Genomic DNA, 25645 nt, shown 5'->3' with positions numbered 1-25645 from the left:
CAATCTTCAACTACCTGTCTCATTTTATTTGGATTGTTTTTAAGTTCATGAGTATTACAAAATTCCTTGAAATGGGAAAACAGATAAATTGCACCCTGTGGAGATGGCAAGATTTTTCTGCTCAAAAAATATAATGCATTAACATAAATAGCCAAGCTTGAAAGGTAGTGTGCTGCTGTCTTCATTGCTGCTCTCATCTATGGCATGATAAGTGGTAACCCAGCTGAAACTCCTATCTTAACAATTGAGGAGGCAGAAATGGGTATCTGAAAAATCAGAATAAGAGGAGAAAACTGTAAAGCAGTTGTTCTCAAACTTACCAACAGAGTTATCAAACACACATAGTCGGGGGGGTGTCCTGATATTATTTTTGCAGCTGTTCCACATTATACAAATGTTTACAAGAGTCTGAAGGAATAGTCTGAAGGAATGAAACCACAATTCTGCTAAAGTCCTGGTGCAGAACAGGGTAGTTAAATCAGCTGCCTGCTGTGAATTCAGTGATTCTGGGTTGTTCAGAATGTGCCCTAATTTTGACAGTCCAATTTCTTCCAAAGCAAAATCAAAACAGGCAATAGCAACAATAATAACACTTTTAAAATACAGCTGATCCTTGCAGTAATGTGGCTTGTACATAATTTCCATTTTTTGGAGGTGAGGAATAAGGAAAGTGGCAGGAGTGTTAGGACATGCTTCTGCAAAGGAGATAAGGATGTCAGAGACTCTCTACTTCCATGATTAGACATATCGTTTTGTCCTGTGGGCTCCAGGTTCTTAGCTATCTAACTAAAATATAGACTGTTTCCCCGTAAGAGGTGGACCTGTTTCTTATCCGAAGATGCAACTATTGATGGCGTAGTGTGTGAGAATTTCTCATTAAAGGGAAATCTCTTGTTTATGCCTGTCTTTGTACTTACAACTAATAAAAACATTCAAGTAGTTTCCCTTTTAGATCACTCTGAACTGTGGACTTTCGGGACAGGGTGGTTTCATATTCATTGTTTCTTTAGGATTAGTTTTGCTGTTCCTATTCTATGTGGATACTTCTGCAGCTATTGCAGTAAAGGTGAGAGTTTTGTTCAGTTTGTGACATAGATACTCCCACTTATTTTTTTTTAAACAGGGCCTGGTTCTGCAAGCAGCTAAGAATCACAGTAATTTTACTAAGGCCATAGTGATGCAGGAACTAAGGAAGACACGTTTCTTCAGAAACAATATTGCTTCTCTTATTTTTGAGCCACCTCTTGTGATACTTAAATTGTTCCTATTTATTTTATAAATGTTGACCAGAAAAACACCTCAAGGGAGTGGATGTGGACTGTTTGTCATTCGCTTAGTCAGTCCTGACATTATCATTGCATTTTTGCAAATATTACAGGCCCATGGAAACAATGATGCATGGTGACAAGTGATGGGAGGAAACTGTTGGGAAAAGTGTGCAGTGACAAGGTTAGAGTGTAAGAATATAGTGATGAAGCTTGCTCATATAGGATCACATGTACTGGAGCATACAGTCAAATGATGATTTAATAAGCTGTAAAGGCACTTCTTGGACTCTCATCTCAAATTTAACACTGATAAAATGGTGTGTTCTGCAAAAAGCCTACTCAGAATGTATTTATGGACTGGTTTTATGTTCAAAAATATTAATGAATTTCATTTGACACAGTGTTGGGAGTGGGGGAAAAATCATGCTGTATTTTTTCCCTTATTATCAAGTACGTGTTTTCCTCATAAGAATTATATAACAACAAGCTGCAAAACGGGATAAACAAATGTGTTTCAAGTTATCCTGAGAGCATTAATATAGTTTAGTGGTGGAATTTGGAGATTAAGCTAGAAAATGTCTAGCAGGAATGTGGATCAGTTGAAATTACAAGATAGTCCAGATGTTGAATAGGAAATAGCACTCTGAAAAATCACCTTTTAACAATTTCAATGAGCACATGAAGGAACAAACCTGATCGATGACGTATTTGTAGCTAGCAATTAGGTCGTTGTGTCCAGGATGAGGCACTGTGAGAAAAATTCAGACTTCTGCATGGTGTCTCCTCTTCTGTGGGACAAGGAACAGAGGCCTCAAGCACTGCATGTTGAGTGTGGTGCTTCATGTTTGGGCCTTGCAACAGATACCATGTGACTGAGGTCTGTGCAAAAATACAAAAGGTGGGCTCCTTCTGTGGTTATAAACTGCTATACTAAAATTCACACATGAATGCTATTTGTTGGCCATTAGATGTAAATGCAGGTAAATCACAGCAGTGATGTCCTGTATTTCCATCTCAAGGCCTATAGTTAAACTTGTATGTGACTTAGAAGAAGAAAAACACTATGCATGCAACATTTACATTCTCCGTTGTCTTTAATCTGTGATGTATTTTGCATAGTGTAATGACAGAGGAAAAGAAAGGGCGTGTGAAGCCTAGATGTCTGTGGTAAAGGCTCTCTATTACCAAAAAAACATGTTGCAGAAGTAACTTCACTTGCAGAAGTAGCTTCACTCATTTGAGCCTTTTCTGGTGTATTGTGATTGTGCTTCTCATCCCTGTGAGGCTAATTTTGGCCTCTGGTAATGGAGGTAGGAAAGGAGCTGAAACACATGTCTTTGTTGACTTTGCAAGAACAGTGCAACACAGAACTTTTGCAAGCTAAGTACAGGTTCACATCTTGCTCCTTTGACTGCTTCCTTTAGCTCAAAGGTTCCTTTTGTAACCATCAAATTATCCCCCACAGAGAATATGCAAGCAAAAACTCTTTTCTGCATGCAGATGTTACTTTCTGCTACAGAACAGTGTGCACCTAGCCTTCCAATTCTATCTGGTTTGCATGGTAAAACACCATTTGGAGGCTCATCACAAATATGGACAGTAATGCAACCTTAGTTGCTTGACAAGGTTTTAAAATATGCTTTACCAGCATCTGCTACTAAAAGATCAATATATTTGAAATAAAAGTGCAGGAGGATGTTTCCCAATATTGACAGCATATACTGCAAAAAGTCAAAGTAGTGTTTAGTATCTTGCTGAATTCTTCAGTATATTTGTTTGCTTTTGTAAAGGTTTCATCTGGTTATTAAGCTATAGAGCTGAAACATTATCTCCTTTTGCTCTGATTTCCTGGTACCAGAATTCTTAGTATGATTGCTTCTGGTTTAGCCAAAATTACGCATACAGGTAATAGTTTAGATGGATCCATTTACAAATATTGCTGTGCTCAATGTATTCCTCACAGAGATGCATCAACCTATGCAGTGGCTAAAAGATGCATGTATATGGTGGTGTTTTGTTTTGTTTTGTTTTTTCCTTAATTAAAGAAATGACAGCAGAAAAGGATATAAAGTGGTTGTCTTCAAGCCAGGGATACTCAGATGCCTACTGAAAGAAGATTAGGAGTGTTGATAGTTAGCAGAGGTGTGAAGAGTTAATAAAGACTCCAAACTTTTTGAGAGGTGTGTAGGACTGATTTTTCTCTGTTTTGGCTGTATAAAACTCCAACCCTTTTTCCTAACAGCACTGAGCTTGTTATGCGGTATAACTAAAAATCCTGTTTCAGAGTTTGGGATCACAATGTTATGCACTGATGTGCACAGTTAAGGGTAATAAAAATCACATCTCACACAGGTACACCAGCTGCAGGTTGGTACCAAGTAGCAGAGGAAAATATGAAAAGAAGTGTGTGTGTGTGTGTGTGTGTGTGTATAGATATATGTATAATTTTTCACTGCATGTGAAGGATAAATTTCTGTCTGTATTTTGTGGTCCACCTAATAATAGTTCATGGTAAATATCTGAAAGTGATGAAGCCAAGGCAGGGCAATCCTTTCTTTTCACAGTAGCTTGATAAAAGCAAATGTGATTTACTTCAGCAAGGTGCTGAGGGCTGCTGACCCATACGAGGGTCACTGGCACAAGCCAATTCTGGATTGTTTGCACAGGCCCCCTCCAGTGGTCCTTTGCGGATACATCTCCTGAAGCTTTCCTGCAGCACAGGAGCAAGTTAGAATGGTTGCATCTGCAGCTAAGCTCTACTGCACTTTGAGTTTGGCTGGTTGGTTTGTTTCGATGTGTCTTCTTGATCTTGACCATGGATTGATGCCATTTTGTATTGTATAGGTAGTAGTCGCCTGATAACAGGCAAATGGGGCAGGACTGAATACCTCAAGCCCTTTCTGTGAGATAAATGTATGTACCTGTGCTTCACAGTGAACTGACCTTTCTGTATGTTGGGACAAAAATACTTGTATTGTCCTGGGGATAAAAGTCAAGTTTGTTTTCTTTGCTCTCTACCCTACAACATAACTTTATACTACCAGCTGTTTATTGACTTTTAAATTTTTTTTTTCCCCTCCCCTGAGTATCCTTTTGACTATTCAAAGTTAGTGGACTGAATGCCCGTTTTTTAATAGACCAAAGCAGAAGGCCCTTCCTATCCATGTATTCCCTTCTACTTTGGCTCCCTTGCTCTTCATCCACTATTGCTTCCTAGTCCTCCCAGTTCAACTGTGCACAATCTCTTGCTGAGTTTCTCCCTTTCTTGCCTGTTCTCTTTTTTCTTTGTTCCCCATCCCAAATTGCTCACTGTGTTCACTTGCACCCTTCCTGTCTGCTCTATGCATGAAAGTCTTCAAAGTGAACCAAAGTACGCTTTTCAGCTAGTTTCAGTTTTCTTCCTGCTGTGAGGACATAAACACAGCAAAGGAAATGAGCGAAGTGAAGGCTAGCCCAGAGAGACTGAGTTTCAATAGCCTTGGCTGCTTTCTGAGCAAAGAAGGGTGCACAGCCTCACAGGCATACATGCCTTATAGGTATGAAATACACCTATAGATTCCTTTTCCATCCACCCACCCTGATACCTGTCAGCTCTTGGAAGCTGTATCTGTTATGCAGAGTACTCCTCTACCTTAAACTTGGTAGTATGAAAGGAGATCCTTTCAAACATGTGCAGAGACCACTTTGGGTGAGTTTGGGACCTGCTGGGCCTATTGATATAAGAGGTTGTTCAGAGGCAGGTGTACCAACAGAGGCAAATTGTTTGGTAGAGCAAGTAATCAACGGTTATTTAATTAGAAGACCTCATTATCACTTCCATGATTTGGAGAAACTCCCAAGTGAAGTGTCTACCAAAAAGCATTTGCAGGACTTCTGCTTTACCCCTGTGAGGGGAAAGTCGTTTGCCATCAGCTGCTGGGTTAAGGCTGTGTGTCTTTGTCCATCATAGCCTCACTTAGCATCAGTGCAGCAACTGCTTCATCCTCTTGAGCAAAAACGCAAGCTTAGACCTGAATCTCCAAACCAGTGCTTTCTGCTGAAAGCCATTTGCTTTGAAAGGAGGTATGGATATTGTCCAGTTTTTCTGGCTTTTATGCCAGACCGACGTTAGCCACTGCTGGTTAACAGCAGCTTTTTTTCATGTGGTGCAGCGCCTTCAGTCTGCCCTTGTGAGGCATCTTACAGTGTCTAGCCTTCCACTCTGTCACTCTGTCACATGTGCATGCACTAACTTGCACACACACACAAACACCCCAGCCAGAGCACCTTGGTAAAGATTTTTAGCTGATCTCATAATCTGCTTCTTAAACTAATGGCCTTCTCTTACAAGCATTTGGATAATACAGTGCTCTGAAAGAAAACCATTAACACCACCGTCACCATTTTTGTGACCTGCTGCTGCACCTGCTCGTGCAATGAAGGGGCCATCTGTGTCTGTCCTGTGGCCATCCGTACTGCTAGAATGATGAGGAGTGGTAAGCATGCAAGGTAGCCTGGCTGGCTCTTATTTGTCTCACTATTTTCTTACCCTTTATTTCGTGGTCCTTAGTAACTAGTGCAGGGCTGCAGTTTAGTGTTCTTATAATGGTACCATATTGCAAGCAAAACTGAAGACCAGGCTCTTTGTTTGCTATAAAGTTAAAACATAGCTAGCTAGTCCAAAATATTAATGAGAACCCCTTTTCTCTTACCTAGCTAATTGTCAGGCTGCTTATTCCTGGGAACAAGACACAAACCCGAGAGGGTCAGGGGGTAGTGAGTGCATATAGCAAACAGCAACTATTGAAAGGCAATTTTCTATTAATACATTTAACAGATATTTAAACATATGTGTCGTTCAGCATACTGATTTATGTCACCTCAGTCTAAAAAAAATAACAACCCAGTAACCAGTAAAATCATAGGCTGAAAAAGGTATTTAATTTATTTAATTGGACATTCCAGCTGATTAATGCCGGGTAAGGCATATCAGAAAGTGGAGTATCACATTGTGTATTTTAAATCATAAGAACACTCTGTTCCTGTGAGAACATATTGATTTAATTGATTTTTTTTTCACTTTAGTTTATGGAAACTTTATAATATTCATAGACAGTGACTATATTTTATCCTGTTGGAATTTTATTCTCTTTCTAGTTAATGTTTCATACAACAGTATGCATTAGGCAAAAAGTGTAATTAATGTTTTTTTCCTTTCCAAATGCTGAAAGCTGTATTATTCCTTTTGAAAACCATGGTGTGGGCCATTAACTGACTTACAGATAATACTGTATGCCTTTTCTAACCTAGTCATAATGATCCTTCTAACCCAGTTATAATGATGCATTGAGAGGTGTAGATAGTCTTTCAGAGGGCTTTTGTGTGAAGGAGGGAGATTGTTATTTGGGCCTCTCAAGAATTCAGAGACCTCTTTCATTTGTGGGAAAACTCGCACTCATTTTCCTTGGAAGAGCTGACAGGTTCTGGTCTGTTCTCTTTAAAATTCAGTGGTGTCAGGCAGTGTATGATTCTGCTACAAAGTGCTCACCCACTGCTTGCTCTTGTTGCTGGAGGAGAACTGTCTCCTCTTTGTTTTAAGTCCCATTATCATTGTGTTCACTATCTTTTTTTTTAATTGAAAAAGCTAATTTATGTGCAGATGTATCCTTTGCTTATAATGATAGCTTAAGATTTTTAATTTTCCCATAATATTTCCACCTAGGTTATTTAAAAAAAAAACCCAACAGCTAGCCATTTGCAGAGAATTTCCTGGGGAGGAAGACTGTGGTGGTGCTTATATATTGTTTATGAACTTGCATTTTTTTAATACAAAAATGTTCATATTGGTGCAATTAATGTGGAGTATAAATCACATCTAAAAAATAATGGAGTGTTTCGGAACTGGCAAAAATATTTAGTAATGACTTCATTTTACTTCCTTGCTGCCAAAAATGGTCAGGGACAGGTTTTTTAATTTTGTTTGGCAGGTGAAAGACTGTTGGAAAACAATTTGCTTACTTCATTTGGCAGTAAATAACTACTTAAAAATGGTTATTTGAAAACTTTTGTATCGCCATTTAAAAATTTTGTGGCTAGGTTTCCATACCTTAAAGCAGTTGTACATATTTCTTCCCAAGATATACCTCATGTTCCTTAATGTCAGTAGAATAGGTATGTATGCTGATGTGGTTTTGTTTCTTAAAGTACACTACAAGTATAATCATAATTTCACATGAGTGCCAAATTCAGTATACTGTCAGGCTGCTATCAGGCAAAAAAGTAGTCAGTTGCTCTGTCTTCTCTGCCCATTGAAGACTGACTTGGAGAACAGAAGCATATGGTTCCTTATAAGGGCAGTAGTAACCTTTACATTTAAGCAGCCACATGGTTGGAAAATGGAATAACTTTAAAAATACTAGCAGTTCTATTGGTGTGCTTAGTGGTGCAATTCCACTCCAGTGGCTGTAAAATGTCTGTCTCAGTTTGATGACAACTAGACAGAAGCTAGGAACAAATAGCAGCTATTACCTTACATGCTGAGCAGTTCTTTCCTTTATTGGTTTCGGAACTTTATTTTATTGCATTACTCTTGGTTTTTGAACTACTCTTCTCTGATGCAGCTTCTGAGATTGGTTTTTTCTCCCTTGAAGCTTTGTATGTAGTTTAAATAGAAACATGTTGGAAAGCTTGTTTAAACCAAGAAGACTCCAGCTTTTGTGCTTTATAGGGTGTTTCATAAAATGGGATAATGGTGTCCCTTTCCGTAGCTTTGCAGGAGATTTGGGAATGCTTTCTGAGGAACTTTTGCTCTATAGGAAATGGAGAGCTCTTAATATAATCAAAGGAATTTTGATGATGTAGGAGTTGCTCTGTGCTGAGAATGATACAAGAGAGTATTTTAAAAACAAACTTCAAGAATAAAGTGAGCTTTCTGTTAAATTATAACTAAAATTAAGTTGGAGGGGTCCAAGGAAAGCTTCTACTAATTGCAGTTTTAACTTTCCTGAAGGAAAATATGGGGGGGTTTAATTAGTCATAATAGATTTTATTATTCGGTAGAGTAACTTAAAGTGTCTTTCATATGAATTTAGTCATATCTTTCAAATTTAGCGCTTGCATCAGTCATCTGTATCCGTTCCTGAGTGACCTTATTTTTCACACAAGCTAGCCACCTGAAAAACAAGTTGCTGTTTAAATACACATTAGTGAACCTAACCTTAGCCATGTGTTACTGTAGATATTTCCCCTAAGCTAATCTTAAGCTTAGTTCTGGTGCTGTTGCCCAGCCCACTGGGCACTGCTGCTAACAATTCTCTCCATCTGTCTCTCAGTCTTTCTTCCTGGTTTTGTCACAAATGGACTTGCAACTCTGAGGTTATGCAAATGTATGTGAGTGATTGAAACAACTGAGACAATGGATCTCTCATTCAACATGGGCCAAAGGACTGGCATGTTGCATTACCTTCCTCATCCCCTCCCAAGTTTCTTCCTGATCTCAGGGGAGACCATGTAAAAGCTGTGCTTGCCATTGTAAGGAATTTCATTATGATTAATATTCTTTGGTAGGTTACTTTTTTGTTAGTTTAATTGTCTAGGTGAGTTCTCCTGGAGCCTGAGGAGCACTGGCACCATGGTAAGGATGCTGGCAAATGCATGCTTGGAAGGCAGGACCCTAGCAACACCAGCCTGGATCAACTGAAATTGTTGCAGATACACAGCCTGAGCGACACATGGTGATATTATGGAAACTAGGAGGAATCGTGACAGGGTATCCAGACCTTTCCCTTCTTCAAGACAATACCAACAACATTTAAAACTCTAATCTGTAAAAAAATCTCAATATATTGCCTGTCACGTCCTCTAAGGTAGTCTGTTCACTCTTCAACTATCTTTTTGCACCTGTGCAGAAGGGCCCTCAAATAGAGACAACAATGGGATTTTAAAGACTTGAATTTCTTAGATAAACTGGCTGCTGAAAATCTTAACTTAGCCAGCATTCAGTAAAAGCTATATGTAGAAAATTTATACTTGCAGAACCCAGGGTAAGAAAGCATAGAGAATTTGAAGATCATGATAATCCACTCCAGCATTTAGCTCAGTGTTTCCACAGCATATCCTTCTGCAAACTTTGTTGTGATTGATTACATGCTAACACGGTAATGGGCTGAATAATTCCCAGTGGTATTTCACTTACAAGTTGCCTGTGGAGAACTGATAAACAAATTATGCCATCTGTTTTAGTGCATGTGAATTATTTGAACCACAGTTTTTGTGTGTTGTCCACTCAACAATCTTTTTTTGAATGTTCTTCTAAGCAAATAATTTATATTATCTTTCTTCATTATGTGCTTCTGTTGTAAAGTTATCTTTGTGTAGCAATTTTGAGTTGGTGAAGAAAAATATAGTGTGGCTGACCTTCTAGTGTGGTGGGAAAAGGTGGATGAGTAGAGGAAAGATAAAGGTCTCAAAATAGAGCATTATGACTGCTGTGAAGTTCTTGTTGTTTCATACACATTTCTCATCAAAGTAATTTGTTCTGTGCTTTTCTGCCTTTGATCTTGTGTGTTCTCTCTGCTTTTTATACTTAGCCTTATCTGTTTGACCAATTTTCCATTTTTTTGTATGATTCTTTCTGGAGTTTCAGATCATTAAAGTTGTTGGTTTGACCAAATCCCTCTTTTGTATATATTCCCCGCCCAGTAAGGTGGGATTGTTTGCACCTCTGTTTGTGTCATTCCTTCAGAAAATAAGTAACACTTCCACTGACCTCCTGTTCCCCTTGTTTGAGAATTCAGTCCCCTTGGATCTTACCTCCTGATTATGTGAGCTATCCAGCTTACCTCACTTTCCTTCCAAAAATCATGACCACTGTGTTATGTGATCCCTGCCATTCAAGTTTCTATGTACTGTCAAAGGCAAGGGTAGAAGTATTTTCCCTCTGATTGTGCTTTTTGCTTTCTTAATCAACCATTTGTCCCAACATGCTGCAGTATTTTATTGGACAACATGCATTATGTAGTGGTGTTAGCTCAAAGTGCAATGTCTGGTATGTGTTAGTAACATTAGGACCATTGCCATATCAAAGTTGCCAAAGTAAAGAAGCAGAGCTCCGATTCTGGACTCTGCAATGTCTTCTACCTGTGCCCTTCACTGTGTTACTACTGTAACTTCTATTTTCTTCTCTTGCAGTTGTATATAGTGTGCAGATGTTATCTTCTTTCACTTGTTTCAGAGAAAACCCCATCCTGACAATTTTTATTCATTTGTAATTCCAGTTGGCTTTACAGAAAGATTGCTAGTCTTCTAAAAGCTACTGTTGTTGGCACATGAAATCTCAGTTATGAAAATCTAAGTGTCAATTGGGAAGTCTTCTTTGGCTATGTACAAATATGCCTTTCTACTTTATATGCTTTCAGTTTGCTACAAAATAGTGAGAAATTAGTAAGGCCATTTCACTTTGTAAAAGGAGGGCCTGTTACCAGTTTCTGCAAAATACACAATGTGACGTCAGTTCTGTCAGGGATCAAATGTTTGTTCTTTCTGATTGCTGGTCTGGGATCATGATTTGAAAAAGTCCCGTGGTTCTTAATACATGAACACCATCTACTATGCAGTAGAAAGTTTGCTCTGCTTTTACAGTTGGTGTTTGGAAAGATGTTAAGAGATCCTTCGGTGCTTCTGGGAAAAGCAGAAGACACAGTTAAATAGACTAATAGGCAGTAGAGGAATAAGATAGATTTAAGACTCTCAGAATGAAGCTCTGAATTTGGAAATTCATGGCGGGGGGAACAAACCACCTCTTCTAGAGGGCTTTCAAGTCACCTGTGAGATGCAGAATTTAAAAATACAGAATTGACATATGGAATGGGATGTATTTTGCTGGAAGAGCACAGTATGCTATGTTTCCAAGGACTTCTAAACTTTGATTCCTTTAATGAATTTGCCGTTCTATTTCCTTTGTTATAAGCAGGTTTTCATCTGAAAAATCACAGCAGATTATTTTCAAAACAAAGAATGTGGTTTGTTACAGAAAATAAAATACATAGCTATAGCATCTACTATTGTTGTGGCTGTTTCTGTGACTCTGGATATTACAGTTGTAGAGTAGTCCGTTTTGCCTCAGAGAACTAGGAGTACCACTTTAAATGGAGGAGGGCAGAACTCCTGTAAGTTGTCAAATCTCCAGGGTAATCAAACTGTATTCTGAGTATTTGTAAACTTTGATGGAGGTGATACTTGCTAATTTCTACCTTTTTGTTTGTTTGTTTTCCCCTTCTGAAAGCTAAAGGAGGAGGGTAGATGATCTGATACTTCTTGCAGTAAATCAGAGCATTGCAATATAAACTTATATAGTTTATAAATAACACTGATAAAATACATTTCAAGTTCAGCCTGCAAACTAAAAAAAAAAAAATCGGTACTCCTATTATCACTTTATTTAAAAAAAAATCAAATACTGTGCTTTATTTGTGGAAATAGGGGATCACTGTAGAAATCAAACGGTATCAGAATCTTAGCATTGTACTTGCGTTAGTTACTGAGAGCCTGAAAGATCTGGCAGGGCACTGAAACTAATGTGTGTTGTTAAGGTAGGTAAATAAAGGTGGTGTGAACAGCTGAGGTGACTTAGACTAGGTGAACAGTCTGAATGGCAGTTTTGTGATGCTCTCTGCTCTCTGCTTGCTGCTTTCTCTGTAGCCTTTATGCTACCCTGACATTATCATGAAGACCATGAGGAGATTTTTTTCCATTTTACTGTAGATGTGAATTTCATCACTTTGCGTACTACTTGTGATCTCTACCTCTCTCTTATTTTTGAGGGAAAATTTTTAAAAGTAATTAGATTTATAGGTTAATTGTGGCTTGAAACTGGACAATGTGAGCAGGGTTGTCTTAGGAATAATTTTTTTTTTGCTGGGCATAACAGGCTCTACAATTTCTGATCTGCTTTTTTTAGTTCAGTGCAGCTGTTCACTCTGAAATTTTTCATCCTAGCATTAATTAGCAAGACCAGGCTCTTCCAGTTTTCAGCAATGCAACAACAGTACTGTTGCAAATTTCACCCAGAAGGTTTGACTTTCAATCACTCTTAAAACCTCCATAACCAGTTGGAGACGGAGGGAACTTGCAAAGGTAACAGACCTAACCATTCTTTTTTTCTTCACTCTTTTCCCCCTCCTCTTTACAATTCATACTTTTTTTTTTTCTGCCAGATAGGCAGAAAAGATAGTTGGTTTGTTTTTTTTTTAAAATTTTTTTTTTTAGCAGGATAAATCAGTGGTATCTACAGTGCAGTAAAAAGTTTGCTCTGCTTTCACAGTCTGGAAAGATGTAAGAGATCCTTCAGCACTTCTGGGAAGAGCAGATGTCACAGCAGTTGACACTAGAGGTTAAATAGGCTAACAGGCATTACAGGAATCACATAGATTAAAGACTCTCGGATTGAAGTTCTGAATTTGAAAACTCATGGAGGAAAAAATAATTTTTCAGAATTGAAGCTTTGTCAGAATTTCTAATGATTGTCTAGTGCATTGTAATATGTAAACATTGACTTTGTTCTTAGGATATGTTGGTTTAAAAATATATACTAGCTTTTACTCCTTGGATGTTTCAGGTTGTCATGGTTTAACCCCAGCCAGCAACTAAGCACCACACAGCCACTCACTCACTTCCCCGCCACCCAGTAGGATGGGGGAGAAAATCAGGAAAAGAAGTAAAGCTCATGGGTTGAGATAAGAACAGTTTAATAGAATATAAAAAGAAGAAACTAATAATGATAATGATAACACTGATAAAGTGACAGCAGTAATGATAAAAGGATTGGAATATACAAATGATGCACAGTGCAATTGCTCACCACCCACGGATTGACACCCGGTTAATCCCCAAGAAGTGATTCCCCCTGCCCCCACTCCCCCCAGTTCCTATACTAGATGTGACGTCCCATGGTATGGAATACCCCGTTTACCAGTTTGGGTCAGGTGCCCTGGCTGTGTCCTGTGCCAACTTCTTGTGCCCCTCCAGCTTTCTCACTGTCTGGGCTTGAGAAGCTGAAAAATCCTCGACTTTAGACTAAACACTACTGAGCAACAACTGAAAACATCAGTGTTATCAACATTCTTCTCATACTGAACTCAAAACATAGCACTGTACCAGCTACTAGGAAGACAGTTAACTCTGTCCAAGCTGAAACCAGGACACAGGTATGGGGGCGTAAAGGTATGTTTGATCTTAGATGGCTACGTGACTTCTGCTATAAAGAAGTGAATCCATTCCACAGACTAATGTCTGGGATATTACTAAAAAAACCAAACATCCCCCCCCCCAAAAAAAAAACAAACAAAAAAACCTCCCAAAACCAAGGAGGAAGAGGATAAAAAAAAAGAAAAATAAATAGCTGAACTGTATTTCTATTATTTTATAACTGAGTGGCCACATACATTACCTCAATTTCTACTTGAGGGCTATGTAACTGTCCAGACACTCATGTACAAAGAATGTTCACTGACATTAAAAGACATAAGGTTTTTGGAGCTGGGGTTAACTTGTGATGAGTGTTGAGATAGCTGTAGAATGTTTCATATATTGCCTCTTTTCTTACTCTGTGCTCTACACCAAATTATGCTTCCTTTCAGTTGTTTACATCTCCTTATTGGCACGCTGCCTGGCAATGCTTCCAGGTTCTTAAATACCACTCTGCATTGTCTGGTCACCTCAGAATGAATGCAATTAAATAATGAAAATAATAGTTAGCATTGTTTTAAAGCATAAAGAAAAGCTCTGTAAAGAAGCTAAAATAGAATAAAATCAATTTAGGTCATACTTTTCACCTGATGTTAACAATTCAACTGCCTCCTGAGTGTTCTGAAAATAATGCAACGCAAAAAACCTCTGAGGTCCCTTCTTCAGTTCCTGTTCCCAGGGACACCCAGAAGTATGCTGGTATTTGTAACTTGATTTCCTATGGAAACAAGATGTATGTATGCAATTTATATATGTGTCTGAGGATGTTTTGTGTGTCCCAAGCCCTTTCCTTTACAAATAATCTTATAAATAATCCTACTGTTCAAATTCTACTGGAGAGGGAAGAGGAAAGCTGTTGCCAGTTTTGGTTGACCTAAATCTGTCAACTAAATTTGACAGTGGTCCAGAGTACCAGCAAGTTTCATGAAAAAATAGACAAGGCGAGTTGGTATCTAACTGGGAAAACCGGTGCTGGTGTACATATCGTACTAGGTGGCAGAGAATCCAGATGGGAGGGAGACTTTATAAATGCATCATCTGCAAGAGAAGTTTGTTCAGTGCCTAAGAAGGTGTGAGGTCCAGTCTTGATCATCCCAAGAAAGTAGGGGAGTTAGCTTTATTAGTACCTTTTGATCTTGGAGCTACTCTCCAGTAGCTGCAAGAATACCATTAATGGTTTTGGGGCACTGGAAGTGGGAAGGGAGGGGATCACAAGAGGACAAGTACTTAGAGAGTAGTTTTTCATTAATGAGTATGTGTTGATGGATTTCCTCTGATGCACTGTGATGGGTTGACCCTGGCTGGACGCCAGGTGCCCACCAAAGCCGTTCTATCACTCCCCCATCCTCAGCTGGACAGGGGAGAGAAATATATAACATAAAGCTTGTGGGTCGAGATAAGGACAGGAGAGATCATTCACTGATTACCGTCACGGGCAAAACAGACTCAGCTTAGGGAAAATTAGCTCAATTTATTACAGATCAACCAGAGTAAGGTAATGAGAAATAAAACGAAATCTCAGAACACCTTCCCACCACCCCTCCCTTCTTCCCGGGCACAACTTCACTCCCGGATTTCTCCACCAAGCCCCCCCAGCGGCACAAGGGGGACAGGGATGGGGTTTACGGTCATCACACGTTATTTTCTGCCGCTTCACCTCCTCAGGGTGAGGGCTGATCACACTCTTCCCCGCTCCAGCGTGGGGTCCCACCCACGGGGTCAGTCCTCCACGAACTTCTCCAACGTGGGCCATTCCCACGGGCTGCAGTTCTTCGCAAACTGCTCCAGCATGGGTCCCTTCCACGGCATGCAGTCCTTCAGGAGCACACTGCTCCAGCGTGGGTCCCCCACAGGGTCACAAGTCCTGCCAGACAACCTGCTCCACGGGCTCCTCTCTCCGCAGATCCTCAGGTCCTGCCAGGAACCTGCTCCAGCGCGGGGTTCCCACGGGGTCACAGCCTCCTTCGGGAACCCACCTGCTCCGGCGTGGGGTCCTCCCCGGGCTGCAGGTGGATATCTGCTCCACTGTGGACCTCCCTGGGCTGCAGGGGGACAGCCTGCCTCACCAGGGTCTTCACCACGGGCTGCAGGGGAATCTCCACTCCGGCGCCTGGAGCACCTCCTCCCCCTCCTTCTTCACTGACCTTGGTGTCCGCAGGCTTGTTTCTCTTACATGTTCTCACTCCTCTCTCCCGCAGCTGTTTCTCACTCTCCCAACTTTTTTTTCTTCTTAAAAATGTTATCACGGAGGCGTTACCACTATCACTGATTGGCTCGGCCTTGGCCGGCGGCGGGTCCGTCTCAGAGCCGGCTGGTATGGGCTCGCTCTCTCTCTCGAACACAGGAGAAGCTTCCAGCAGCTTCTTACAGAAGCCACCCCTGTAACCACCCCCGCTACCAAAACCTTGCCACATAAAACCAATACATGCACGGAAACAAACTCTACAACTCACAGGGAGTTAGAAAGCAGGTATGTTTATTACAGCACTGGGTGCAAGGCGGATCGCTCCTCCTAACTTGCACACCGTCAGGTCTAATTGTGCAGGTTAAGTATATGCTCTACATACATATTCACTAGATTTCCAATAAATATTATACATATTCATTAGTTTTTCAGGAAACTATTAGCATATGCAAATGTCCTTTAAGCAGATGCATTGAAGGTCTCTAGTGGCCTTCAGGAGTCCTCTGGTGGTCTTCCTTAGTCTTCCTCACTTGTCTGCTACCTGACCCTCCTCAGGTGATTATGCACAGTATGGTCCTTTACATGTTTTGATACATCTTATCCTAAAGAATGCATGTTAGTCCCTATAAAATGCTTGTTAGTGCTCTTATTATCTACGTTTTCATTAGTGATGTAAAACCATATGGCTAGTTTAAGCTAAATTATCTACAAGGACGAGAACAAAGGCAGGAGTTCTTATCTTTTCCAACCCTATCTATTCAAGCAAGGCCTCTGCTTGTCCCCTCTCAAGAAGATCGTAAATTCATCAAACATTTAATTAAGTTTTGTGATTGCTCATGGCTCCCTCTGTTTGACATATCAGTTCTTGACAAGTACCAGTCTCTGACAGGCTTAATCCTTGACAAACACCAGTCCTTGGTATGTAAAGTTACAGAGAGATAATCAAGACGAGCTAGATCATTAAGCAATAAGCAGTTCGTTCTCTATATCACCTCTGCTGTGGAACATTTTCGGTTTAGAAGCTTTTTCCCTTACAGCATCACTGTGTAACAAAGATTTCCAGTTTCACACTGGAGCTGAAATCTGGCAGTGTATGATTCTGTCCCCCAAGTGGTTTGTTGGAAGTGTGTTGCCATATAGATCTGCAAGTCCTTTAGTGAATTGAGGAACTGATTTGTCAAGCTACTTTCACAACTACCACAAGGGAAAGTATGACTGGGCAAATCTTACCAGTAAAAGTGAGTTTTGCAATAAATGAAATAGCTGTGATTTTCATAGTTGTATTAAAAGATGCTGCTTTAAAGTCGTAACAGAGGAGTGACAAGGGCTACCAAGGAATTTAACTTGATGACTCTTTTTAATGGAATACACTATAAATGCTATTTATAGAATTAGAAATATCTGGCAATATCTTTACATGTTGTGCCGACAAACTGCCATTGGCAAGAATGCAATCTTGTGTTGAAAACTTCCAGTTAGTTAGGACAGATAAAATGATTATTCTGATCATCTCCATTTTTTGTCTGGTGCTGACTTAATATCCTTGGTAAGAATTTAAGATGAGATTCTGTGTGCTTTTCTGAGGAGTCAGCTGCCCCATTCTGGGGGGGTTTTGTGTTCCTGGAGGAAGAGAACTGTTTAAGGATTAGAAAGTGGCTATCTGTAATAAACCGGTTATCTGAAATGCACAGAAGTATCAGAACCAAATTTCTGGATTAATTCCAAAATTGTGTATTCCATCCCAATGCATGTCTCCTGAAAATCCAGTTGTGTGTTTCAGACTCTTAAAGATTAAAAATGTGCACCAGTCTATTTTATTTGTATACTGTTGGTCTTGGACAGGCATAACTGCTTCTTGTATTATTTAACTTCCAGTACTGTCCCTGTGTCCATTGAAAATTTTAAGTGTCATTTCATTTTGCTTTTACTCCTCATATTTAAAATGATAGATTATGCCAGATGAAAAGATAGCAATACATTTTCTTTGAAATTAGGTTTCTCTTTCTGAATGTACTAGCCACTGTAGAAGCCTGCCAGCAGTATACCTGGGGACATGTCTGTCACAAAAGCTAGTTAAAAAAAAAAAAATTTAACTCTCAGCCAGGAGAAGGCAGCAGTTCTAGCGAGAAGCTACATGGTTTGTATTTGGAATGTGATTCCTAAATAGCATGTTTTATCAGTACCCTTAAAAAATTATTTGTTTAAGAAAATGATCTAAAGATGCTAAGAAATGCATTCTTCAAACAAATGCTGTTTTCTTGATAATGCAAAAAAGGCAGAACTAGTTTTTGGTTGGATGAATAAATGTGTGAGGCCTGTAGGAACCTAACGACAGCTTTTGTCATCGATATTGGCTTTCATTGAAGGTGAGAATTCTAAAGTTCACTTGAAATTGAGCTGAAAAGCCATTCAAGTGTTAGTACCAGTACCTGTTCCTGTGAGCTGGGCCTAAGCAATTAAGGTCGTGTAAAAACAGATAGTTACTTATAATCTGGCAAAATGAATGCCTTATGCTGTCAGTAAAAGGTAAATTTCTGCTATATAAGGAAAATGCAATTAAAAATTCAGAAACAAAAAAGAGAGGCTGGGTAGGAAGATAGCATTTGCTGTGTGTCACGTCAGTTCTCAAAACTCCGGCTGCATGGTAGGCAGGGCGGTGCTGATGTAGCAGGCTTCTGGCTAGGCAGACAAATTAAAAAGGTGCTCCTGTAGCTTTAGGTGGAAGTGCAACTTTTTGCCCAGAATCATGGAAATTGCAGTTCGTGTGAGTTAAGAGGGATATGATTAAACAATTCCAGTGTGAGAAACTAAACTGTAAACCACAGATTTTTTGTTGAAAGGTTGAAGCATATATTGAGTAGGTGTGATTCTTTTAAGTCTGCATTTAGGACAAGGAGATGTTCTGAGCAGAAAGTTGGAATTAAAGGCTGTGGACTTGTGTCTCGGGAACTGAACATGTCAAGCTAGGTTTTGCTGCGAATAAGACTCATGACCAAAATGTTGACGCTTCTAGAGCATTTGGGTAATATACTCTTTAAATTTCTACAGGACTTTAATGTTGCTCTTATTTGTTATCGGGTAGATTTTTGGCATCTAAGAAGCTAAACAGGAGATTTTTATAGCCCAGTTTTTCACTGAATACCAGCAGTGTTTTTGAGACTGAATGTTTTCCTCCTCTACCCCCCGCCCCGTCTTACTTTATTGTGAGCCTGCCCTTTGTCAGATACATGCAGAGATCCAATGCTTTAGCTACAGTGGTTTCCTGCTATTGTAATAAATAAATAAATAGTTATAGTTTAGCCTGGAAGTGGGTCCAAGACTGTAAGTTGTTACCTGTTTTTTTACTGTTAAACCTCAGCAGGACTGAGACAGTAGCTCTTGCTATGCACGATATAAAGCACATGAGAAGGCACCCTGTACCATTTCAGTAGTTGCAGAGCAGGGAGAAAACACATGAAGTAATGCTTGCTTTGCAAAAAAATTATTATCATGGAATAGGAGACAGTTGTCACAGTGAAGATCTTGAAAGAGATTTAACACAAACCCAGTTAAGTTAAAGCTGTGTGCTCTGTTTCTCAAAAGATTAGGAACTGGAATAATTCTATTCTAGATGCCTCTAGGAATGAAATAAACTGGCATAGATAGGAAAAATTTACCTTCTTCATGGTGTATGAGTTTTCGTACTTGGTGGTTACTGAACTTGGGATCTCATTGTCTGTTTTCCTATCCTTGGCAGTATTACAGGGGTGTATTTTCACATGAATGAAGTGTTCCTGAATAATTTGTTTGACTATGCTGGGAACAAGCAGGCTTTTCTCCCATGTCTGGCAGGAGTGTTTTCTTTAGCTAACTTCTTATTGAAAGAAAGTTCCCATGTTGCATTCATATTTGGCTTTTGTTGAGTATGTATGATCATATTTTAGGAATTTTGGGGAGTAGTAGAACATCTTATTATATCAATAGTCTTGGGGCGGTGTGGAGAAAACCAGTTTGGGGTTCTTGGTAGTTTTACCCAGGGATCAGTTGGTTAAATAGTCTTCTTCCTACTAGTGATTAAAATGACATTTCTTTTCCTACAAAAGCTGTTTTAACAGAAGTTCTTGATGTCTGTGTTTGTGTACTGATAGAGTTACAAACATGGATAAGAATTAATATTAAATGTGTGAATATAGGTAAGCTAGATAAACTACACTCGGTTTTAAAAGCGATCAAAACTGAGTTGTTGCCTTTACGTAGGAGTCTGATGTGTAGGATGATGCTAATCTAAATGATCCAAGTGAAGGAATTAGTGATGAAGATGCATTAATTGCATGAAGGCTACAATGAAGAATGTAGCTAGCTGCAGTAGGAAAATACTGGTCTGTAATGTTAAAAGTTTTTTCTAAGGAGGCATTGTTTTGTTCTCAGAAAATCCAGTTCTATTTGTTGTCTTTTTTTTTTAATCTCAGGTGCAGTTAATAGTCTGCTTCTCTGAAGAGGAGGAAAGTATGGTTTTGTAGCCTTTTATGAAAAGGTTTCTTAGTTGTGTTACGTATACTTTTCACATTACTGGAAAATTAAATTCAGTGAATGAGGCGTGGGAGTGTGTGGGGTTTTTTTAAATCAATTTTTAGTTATGTACAAGATGCTATTTGTACTCATTAAGGACAAATGAGATTTTTTTGCTTCCTGTGTGGTTGACAAATTAAATTGAAAAACAGCTTTACTGATGTGGCTTAAAACAGATGTGGAAGATGGGAGGGAGACATGATTCTAAAGAGGTATCAGATAATATCTGATTATGTAATATTTTCTCATATGTTTAGTCAAACCATTTTAACTATGAAATAGCTGACCTCAACAAGACTACTCGCAGAAATTATGCTGATAGTAACTACCATTATGGAAAACTTCCAAAATTAGTTTATTTGTTATCTACAACTATTCAGTGTGCAGTCCCCCAAACCATCACTCCTATTGCTTATCTTTTTGGCTTTGGTGGGATTAAAATATGGGCTACCCCAAGTGTGTGGAGATTATAAGGTTTAGTATTTAATTTTGGAAAAGATCATGTAATTAAACAACATTCCAGAGCATGTATGTCTACTGCTCTACATAAATGTTTTATTGTAGGGTTGCTTGTACCACAGTAGTGAAATATCTAGGGCAAAGGGAAATTAGACTGCACTGATTCTATCCTGTGTAATACTGCTAGTTTCTAAGTACATTAAATGACCCATTAGTAACCAAGTTATTTAAGATGATTCTTGAAAAGCATCACTCATGGCTGGATTCTTTCTTGGGCTGAATAATAGTAGAAAAAAGAAATCTACAGCTATTTTACGAGATGTAAATTTGTGATGGCATAGTGATAGACAGATTTTTCTTTTAATAGGTTCTAGAAGACATTAACTCCCATGAATGGCTTGATCTTTGTTCTCAGCTCCAGATGACTTTTCCTGTTGTTCATAAGGGTACGTATACTTCCATTGTGAAAGTGTTGGCAAAATCTAGAACGATTTTAAAACTCGTCCTTGTAGCTTTTTGTTTTGTTCACTTTGGCAGCCACACTTAAGAGTGTCTGACCCAAGTGATCTCTAACTTAGTGGTTTATTCTTGATCTAGCATTACTTTGAAGCCATGATAAGATGCAATGTTGAATACCTCCTTGCTCCTTTGAGGAGATACAGCGTGTCAATGCAGCCAAAGGCCTTGGACCTCTGAGCCATGCCACTGAATATCTGGCCCAGAAGCATCATAGTTTTGACCATCATTGTAGCTTTCAAGATCATCTCATGCTGTCTGCTGAGGAGCAAGATTTCACTGCAATGTCTTCCTGCAAACCTGCATACTGGTGTGGGGAAAAAGAAATAGAGGGTCATGTAGAATCAGGCATACGCTGAATATGTTCCTGGGGCAGTGCTGTCCTTTTAGTATGCCTGGAAAATCCTTCCAGGAGTATCCTAGATACGTCACTGATCTTGGTGATTTGCTGTCCTCTAAAAAGTTTTAATTTAGCAAAAAATGGATAACAAATTGTATGATGTTTTCTGAAGATTTACTTCTCTAAAGCAAGTACTTTTTTTATAACTTAAGCTTCTTGTTGTTAGATGTCATCTGTTACTGAAAATGGAGATGTTACTTCTGGAAAGCCAAATGAGGAGAAAACATATAAAAAGGTAAATAAGACTTACAGCATTTTCATTGCATGTTTTTCCCTTCATATTGGTAATTCAGACCTGCTGTAAGTGAAATATATTGGAGAACTGACTAAATACAAGAACAAACAAAACACATTCTATGGATTTTTTGAAAGTACCTTATTCCTTCTGTGAAATCATAAGACATTTCTACCCACTGCAGAGCTGACTATTTGAAAGCTTGTTCAGTACAGCTTTGAAGTATACACTCTTGCTAGATAGATGGAAATTCTTTGCTCTTAGCAACAGATACACCTTTGGGCATAAACATTTAGTACAGTAAGTTCCCAAACGCTTTGAATGTTTATGCGATGTGTCTGGACTGCAAACCTACCCTACCACCTCCTCAGTGCTTTGCCAAACAGTACACTTTTTGTTTGCTTTGTTTTTTTAAAAAAAAGAAATATTGTTTAAGAAAGGACATATTTAATGTAGGAGCATGCATCAATGGTAGTAGCAGAGACCTATTTAGGTGTTGTAACAGTAGCTGATGCTGGTTTCGGTTTTCTTTTTCTGTCACTGATTGTCAGGGACCAGCATTATTTAGGTCCACCTTGCACTGTTGATAACTAATGGAAGCTATAAATGCACATTTTTCTATACATATTTACACAATCAAATTGTTAGCTGCTGGATTTGATCATTTTCTTGACAGATCACCTCAAAGGAGTGGTGATTTTTTTTTTTAATTTCTGTAGTCTAGCACAGAGATCCACATACTCCTACAGTATATAACATGGGTTAGGGTTCTTCATTTCTGAGTGTTGCCTACAGCACTGCTAGTGAAGTCAAGGAGAATAATAAGCTACTATTTCTTTTCCCACCCCTTTTGTTGGCAGCTATATTTTCAGTAACTGGGTGACGTTAACATTCCAGATAATTTTCTCAGAAATGAAAGGAAATAATGTTTGAGCAAATGCTTTTTTTCTTTTTAGATATAGGTTATGTTCAGTCTCCCAGCTTATGACATTAAAATATTGAAGTCTAAATTGTTTTTGACATCTAGTACGAGAAAGGAAAAGAAATTCAGTGCCTGAGGTGGACACTTTTGCAGTTTTATATTGCTAGGCTAGACAAGACCAATCCTGGTAGTCCCACCACAGGTGAGTGTCCATTCCCCCCAGTCATCCTACATGCTATTCTCTGTTCCTGTTCAGCTCTTAAATTCACAATATTCTAGAGGAAGCCTTGTAAAGACATCTCACCATGGCAAAAATTCTTCTGTGTATTTACTGGAAACACATCTCTGACAAAACCTAGGATTCACAACCACATCACATCTGGAGATCACTGTGACTATCATCTCCAAATTCTGCCCTTTCCCTTGAACCACCAGTTGTCTGTACTTGTCTTTTATGCCAGTTTAATTCCTTTTCTTATACTTACACCCTCAATTGTTCTGTGTTCAGGATCCTGTGTTGCATATGCCCCATAGTTTAGTGTTATTACCAAATATTATCATTATGCTCCTGCTTTTTCTGATAATGTTAATAAAAAAATTAAGAAATTTTGACCTCACAATTTACCCATGCAGGGGTTACTGGTAGCATGTCTTTGCCTGATGCTTTAACTTTTAACAATGTATCTCTCCTCTTAAGCCAAATTCCTTGCAAGCCTTACACTTCCTGTTAATTCTCACCTTCTTCAGATATTCCATGTAACAGTGTTTCATATTCTTTACAGAAGTCCAGAGGAATCCACTGCATATGTCTAGAAAGTTGGTTACAGGGTGAGCCTGGCAGGACCTGTGTTTGACAGAGGAATTTCGTGCCATTTCCCATTTAATTCCATATTTTTAAGTAACTTTCATAGGGAGATCTTGCTCTGTTGAAGTCTTGTTTACAGTTAAAATCCGCCTGTCTTTTATTGCCCACATCACTTTTCTTCACTCTTTTATACAGGTATTGCATTTACAGTTCTCCAGTCATGTGTTGTTGCACTTGGTTTGTCTGGCTGGAAAATACTTGCAGTTCTGTCCTGTGACTTCCTGTGCCACTTCCTCCAGAAATCTGGGCTGGGGAAGAGCTTATTTCTTCAGCTGGTGCTTTTTCAGCTACTCGGGCAGCTCCTGTTCCCATCTACCACTGCCGTTGATCGCAGTGGAAACACTTAGCGAGATACTCATGCAGTTCTGAAGTCAGACCATGCTTGCTAACCCATACTCATTGCTGAGAGGCTTCACTTCTGCTTTTCAAAAAAAAAACCCAAAACCAAATCATAATAAAGGTGAAGAAGCTTGTGCTGTTCAGCTTAGAAAAGCAAAGGACAGTACCTTGGCTTGAATTGTGGCAATTCTGGTTTTTACTGTGCTCTGCTTTGACCTCTAATGTATAGCACAAGGGCGGCTGTATAACTGCTGTTAAAATGGGACTGAGTAAGTTTGTGAAGGACTGTGTGGCATGGGACCTGAGGCAGTGGTAGATATCTTTGACCTGGAATAGTCTTACCAGTGATGTGCTCCCCTGAAAAGGTCTGGTAGCCAAAGAAGTTGTGTCATGAGATGTGGGCATGGAGGGTTTCAATGGAACAATAGTATAGCTGGAAGTAGAATCAGTAGCTAGCATGTAGTTCAGAAACACAGACGTTAGAAAAGTTTTGTGATGTCAAGTTTTATGTGGGTAATTCAAGGGATTTCTAGTGATAATTCTGGGAGATAGTCATCCTGACATGTGATGACAGTTTCAGTCTCAATCTCACCCTGGGTAAAAGGTCACCCTTGCAAAGCAGAGAGATTAGTGAAGGAAGAGTTAAGGTCATCCTGCCATTGTCTCCTGTTGTGGGACCCATTGGTTCTACATGAGGACTCGGTAACAGTAACTGTGTCATGAGCTGTGTGGTTTGGTCTTCACTTTAAAATCTTCCTTGGGCTCTTTATCTTCTCACAGAGCAAAATGCTAATGTGCCTCTTCATCCTCTCCCAGCACTTGCAAAGGGGCTTGCTGATTCAGGATCTGCAGTTGCTTTGTGGCAAAAAACTACATGATACTCAGATGCATGCTGGAATGTCTATAACACCCAAAATAAAATGAAATCTTTAGGGATAAGGGATACATTGATACTACCCTGCTGAAAGGTTACATTTTCCTTGCATTGGGTGGGGGGTGAGGGGGAGCAATCCTGAATCTGATCTAAAAAGCAAAATAACCTTTTGTTTTAAACAATTTTGCATTTTACTTAATTATAACCTGTGTCCGTTCATCTTTCATAATAGCATGCAAAGATTATGTCAGCTCAGCGTAAGTCATATATATATATATACATACACATATAAATTGCATACAAACAGGAAAAGTGATGCATGGAGAACATCTGCTTTGTGATGTAAAATCCAATGACCCATAAGAGAAAATTAAATACATGTTTTGGCTTTAGAGGCATTTTTCTTGTGCCAGATCCAATGGGAAATAAGCCAAACTAATCAATATATATTAAGTAATGTTTTAGTTGTTTGATCTGGAAATGTAAATATCCCTTACTGAGAACTGTGCATTATCTTATAAGAGAAAGCTGGGGGAAAAATAGAGAAAATAATTGCAAATACTTGATTTTTTTTTAATTAATCTGTTTTATGCAAGTGTAAAAAATTAGTATTTTTGTCTTGGAGATAAAGGTGCTTTTTATCTAGTGTAAATGAAACTGCTTACCTTAGCCAATACAATCTGTCCCATTGATACAGACATGAATGATGGCCTACTAAAAGCCATTTCCATCAGAAAACAAATTATTTCTAACAGCTGTTTGAAGAAAAACAGTTTTCTGCTGGGGCGTGTAGAAAACCTTCACATTCTTTT

At 39.0% G+C, this 25645-nt stretch overlaps 1 protein-coding gene across 2 annotated transcripts in view; it reads left to right on the top strand.

The window, feature by feature from the left end:
* The window catches only part of PIP5K1B (phosphatidylinositol-4-phosphate 5-kinase type 1 beta), a 124376-nt gene that overhangs the window by 15218 nt on the left and 83513 nt on the right, over positions 1-25645 (top strand). For both annotated transcript variants that reach the window (XM_075020976.1, XM_075020975.1), the window contains exons 3-4: positions 21050-21128; positions 21765-21833. In XM_075020976.1, coding sequence (XP_074877077.1) covers positions 21765-21833 — 69 coding nt within the window. In that variant the 5' untranslated portion in view covers positions 21050-21128. The remainder of the gene's footprint in view (positions 1-21049; positions 21129-21764; positions 21834-25645) is intronic.

This window comes from Buteo buteo, chromosome Z, assembly GCF_964188355.1.
Source record: "Buteo buteo chromosome Z, bButBut1.hap1.1, whole genome shotgun sequence".
NCBI lineage: Eukaryota > Metazoa > Chordata > Aves > Accipitriformes > Accipitridae > Buteo > Buteo buteo.
The sequence above is the reverse complement of the archived record's forward strand: the minus strand, read 5'-3'. Positions and strand labels throughout refer to the sequence as shown.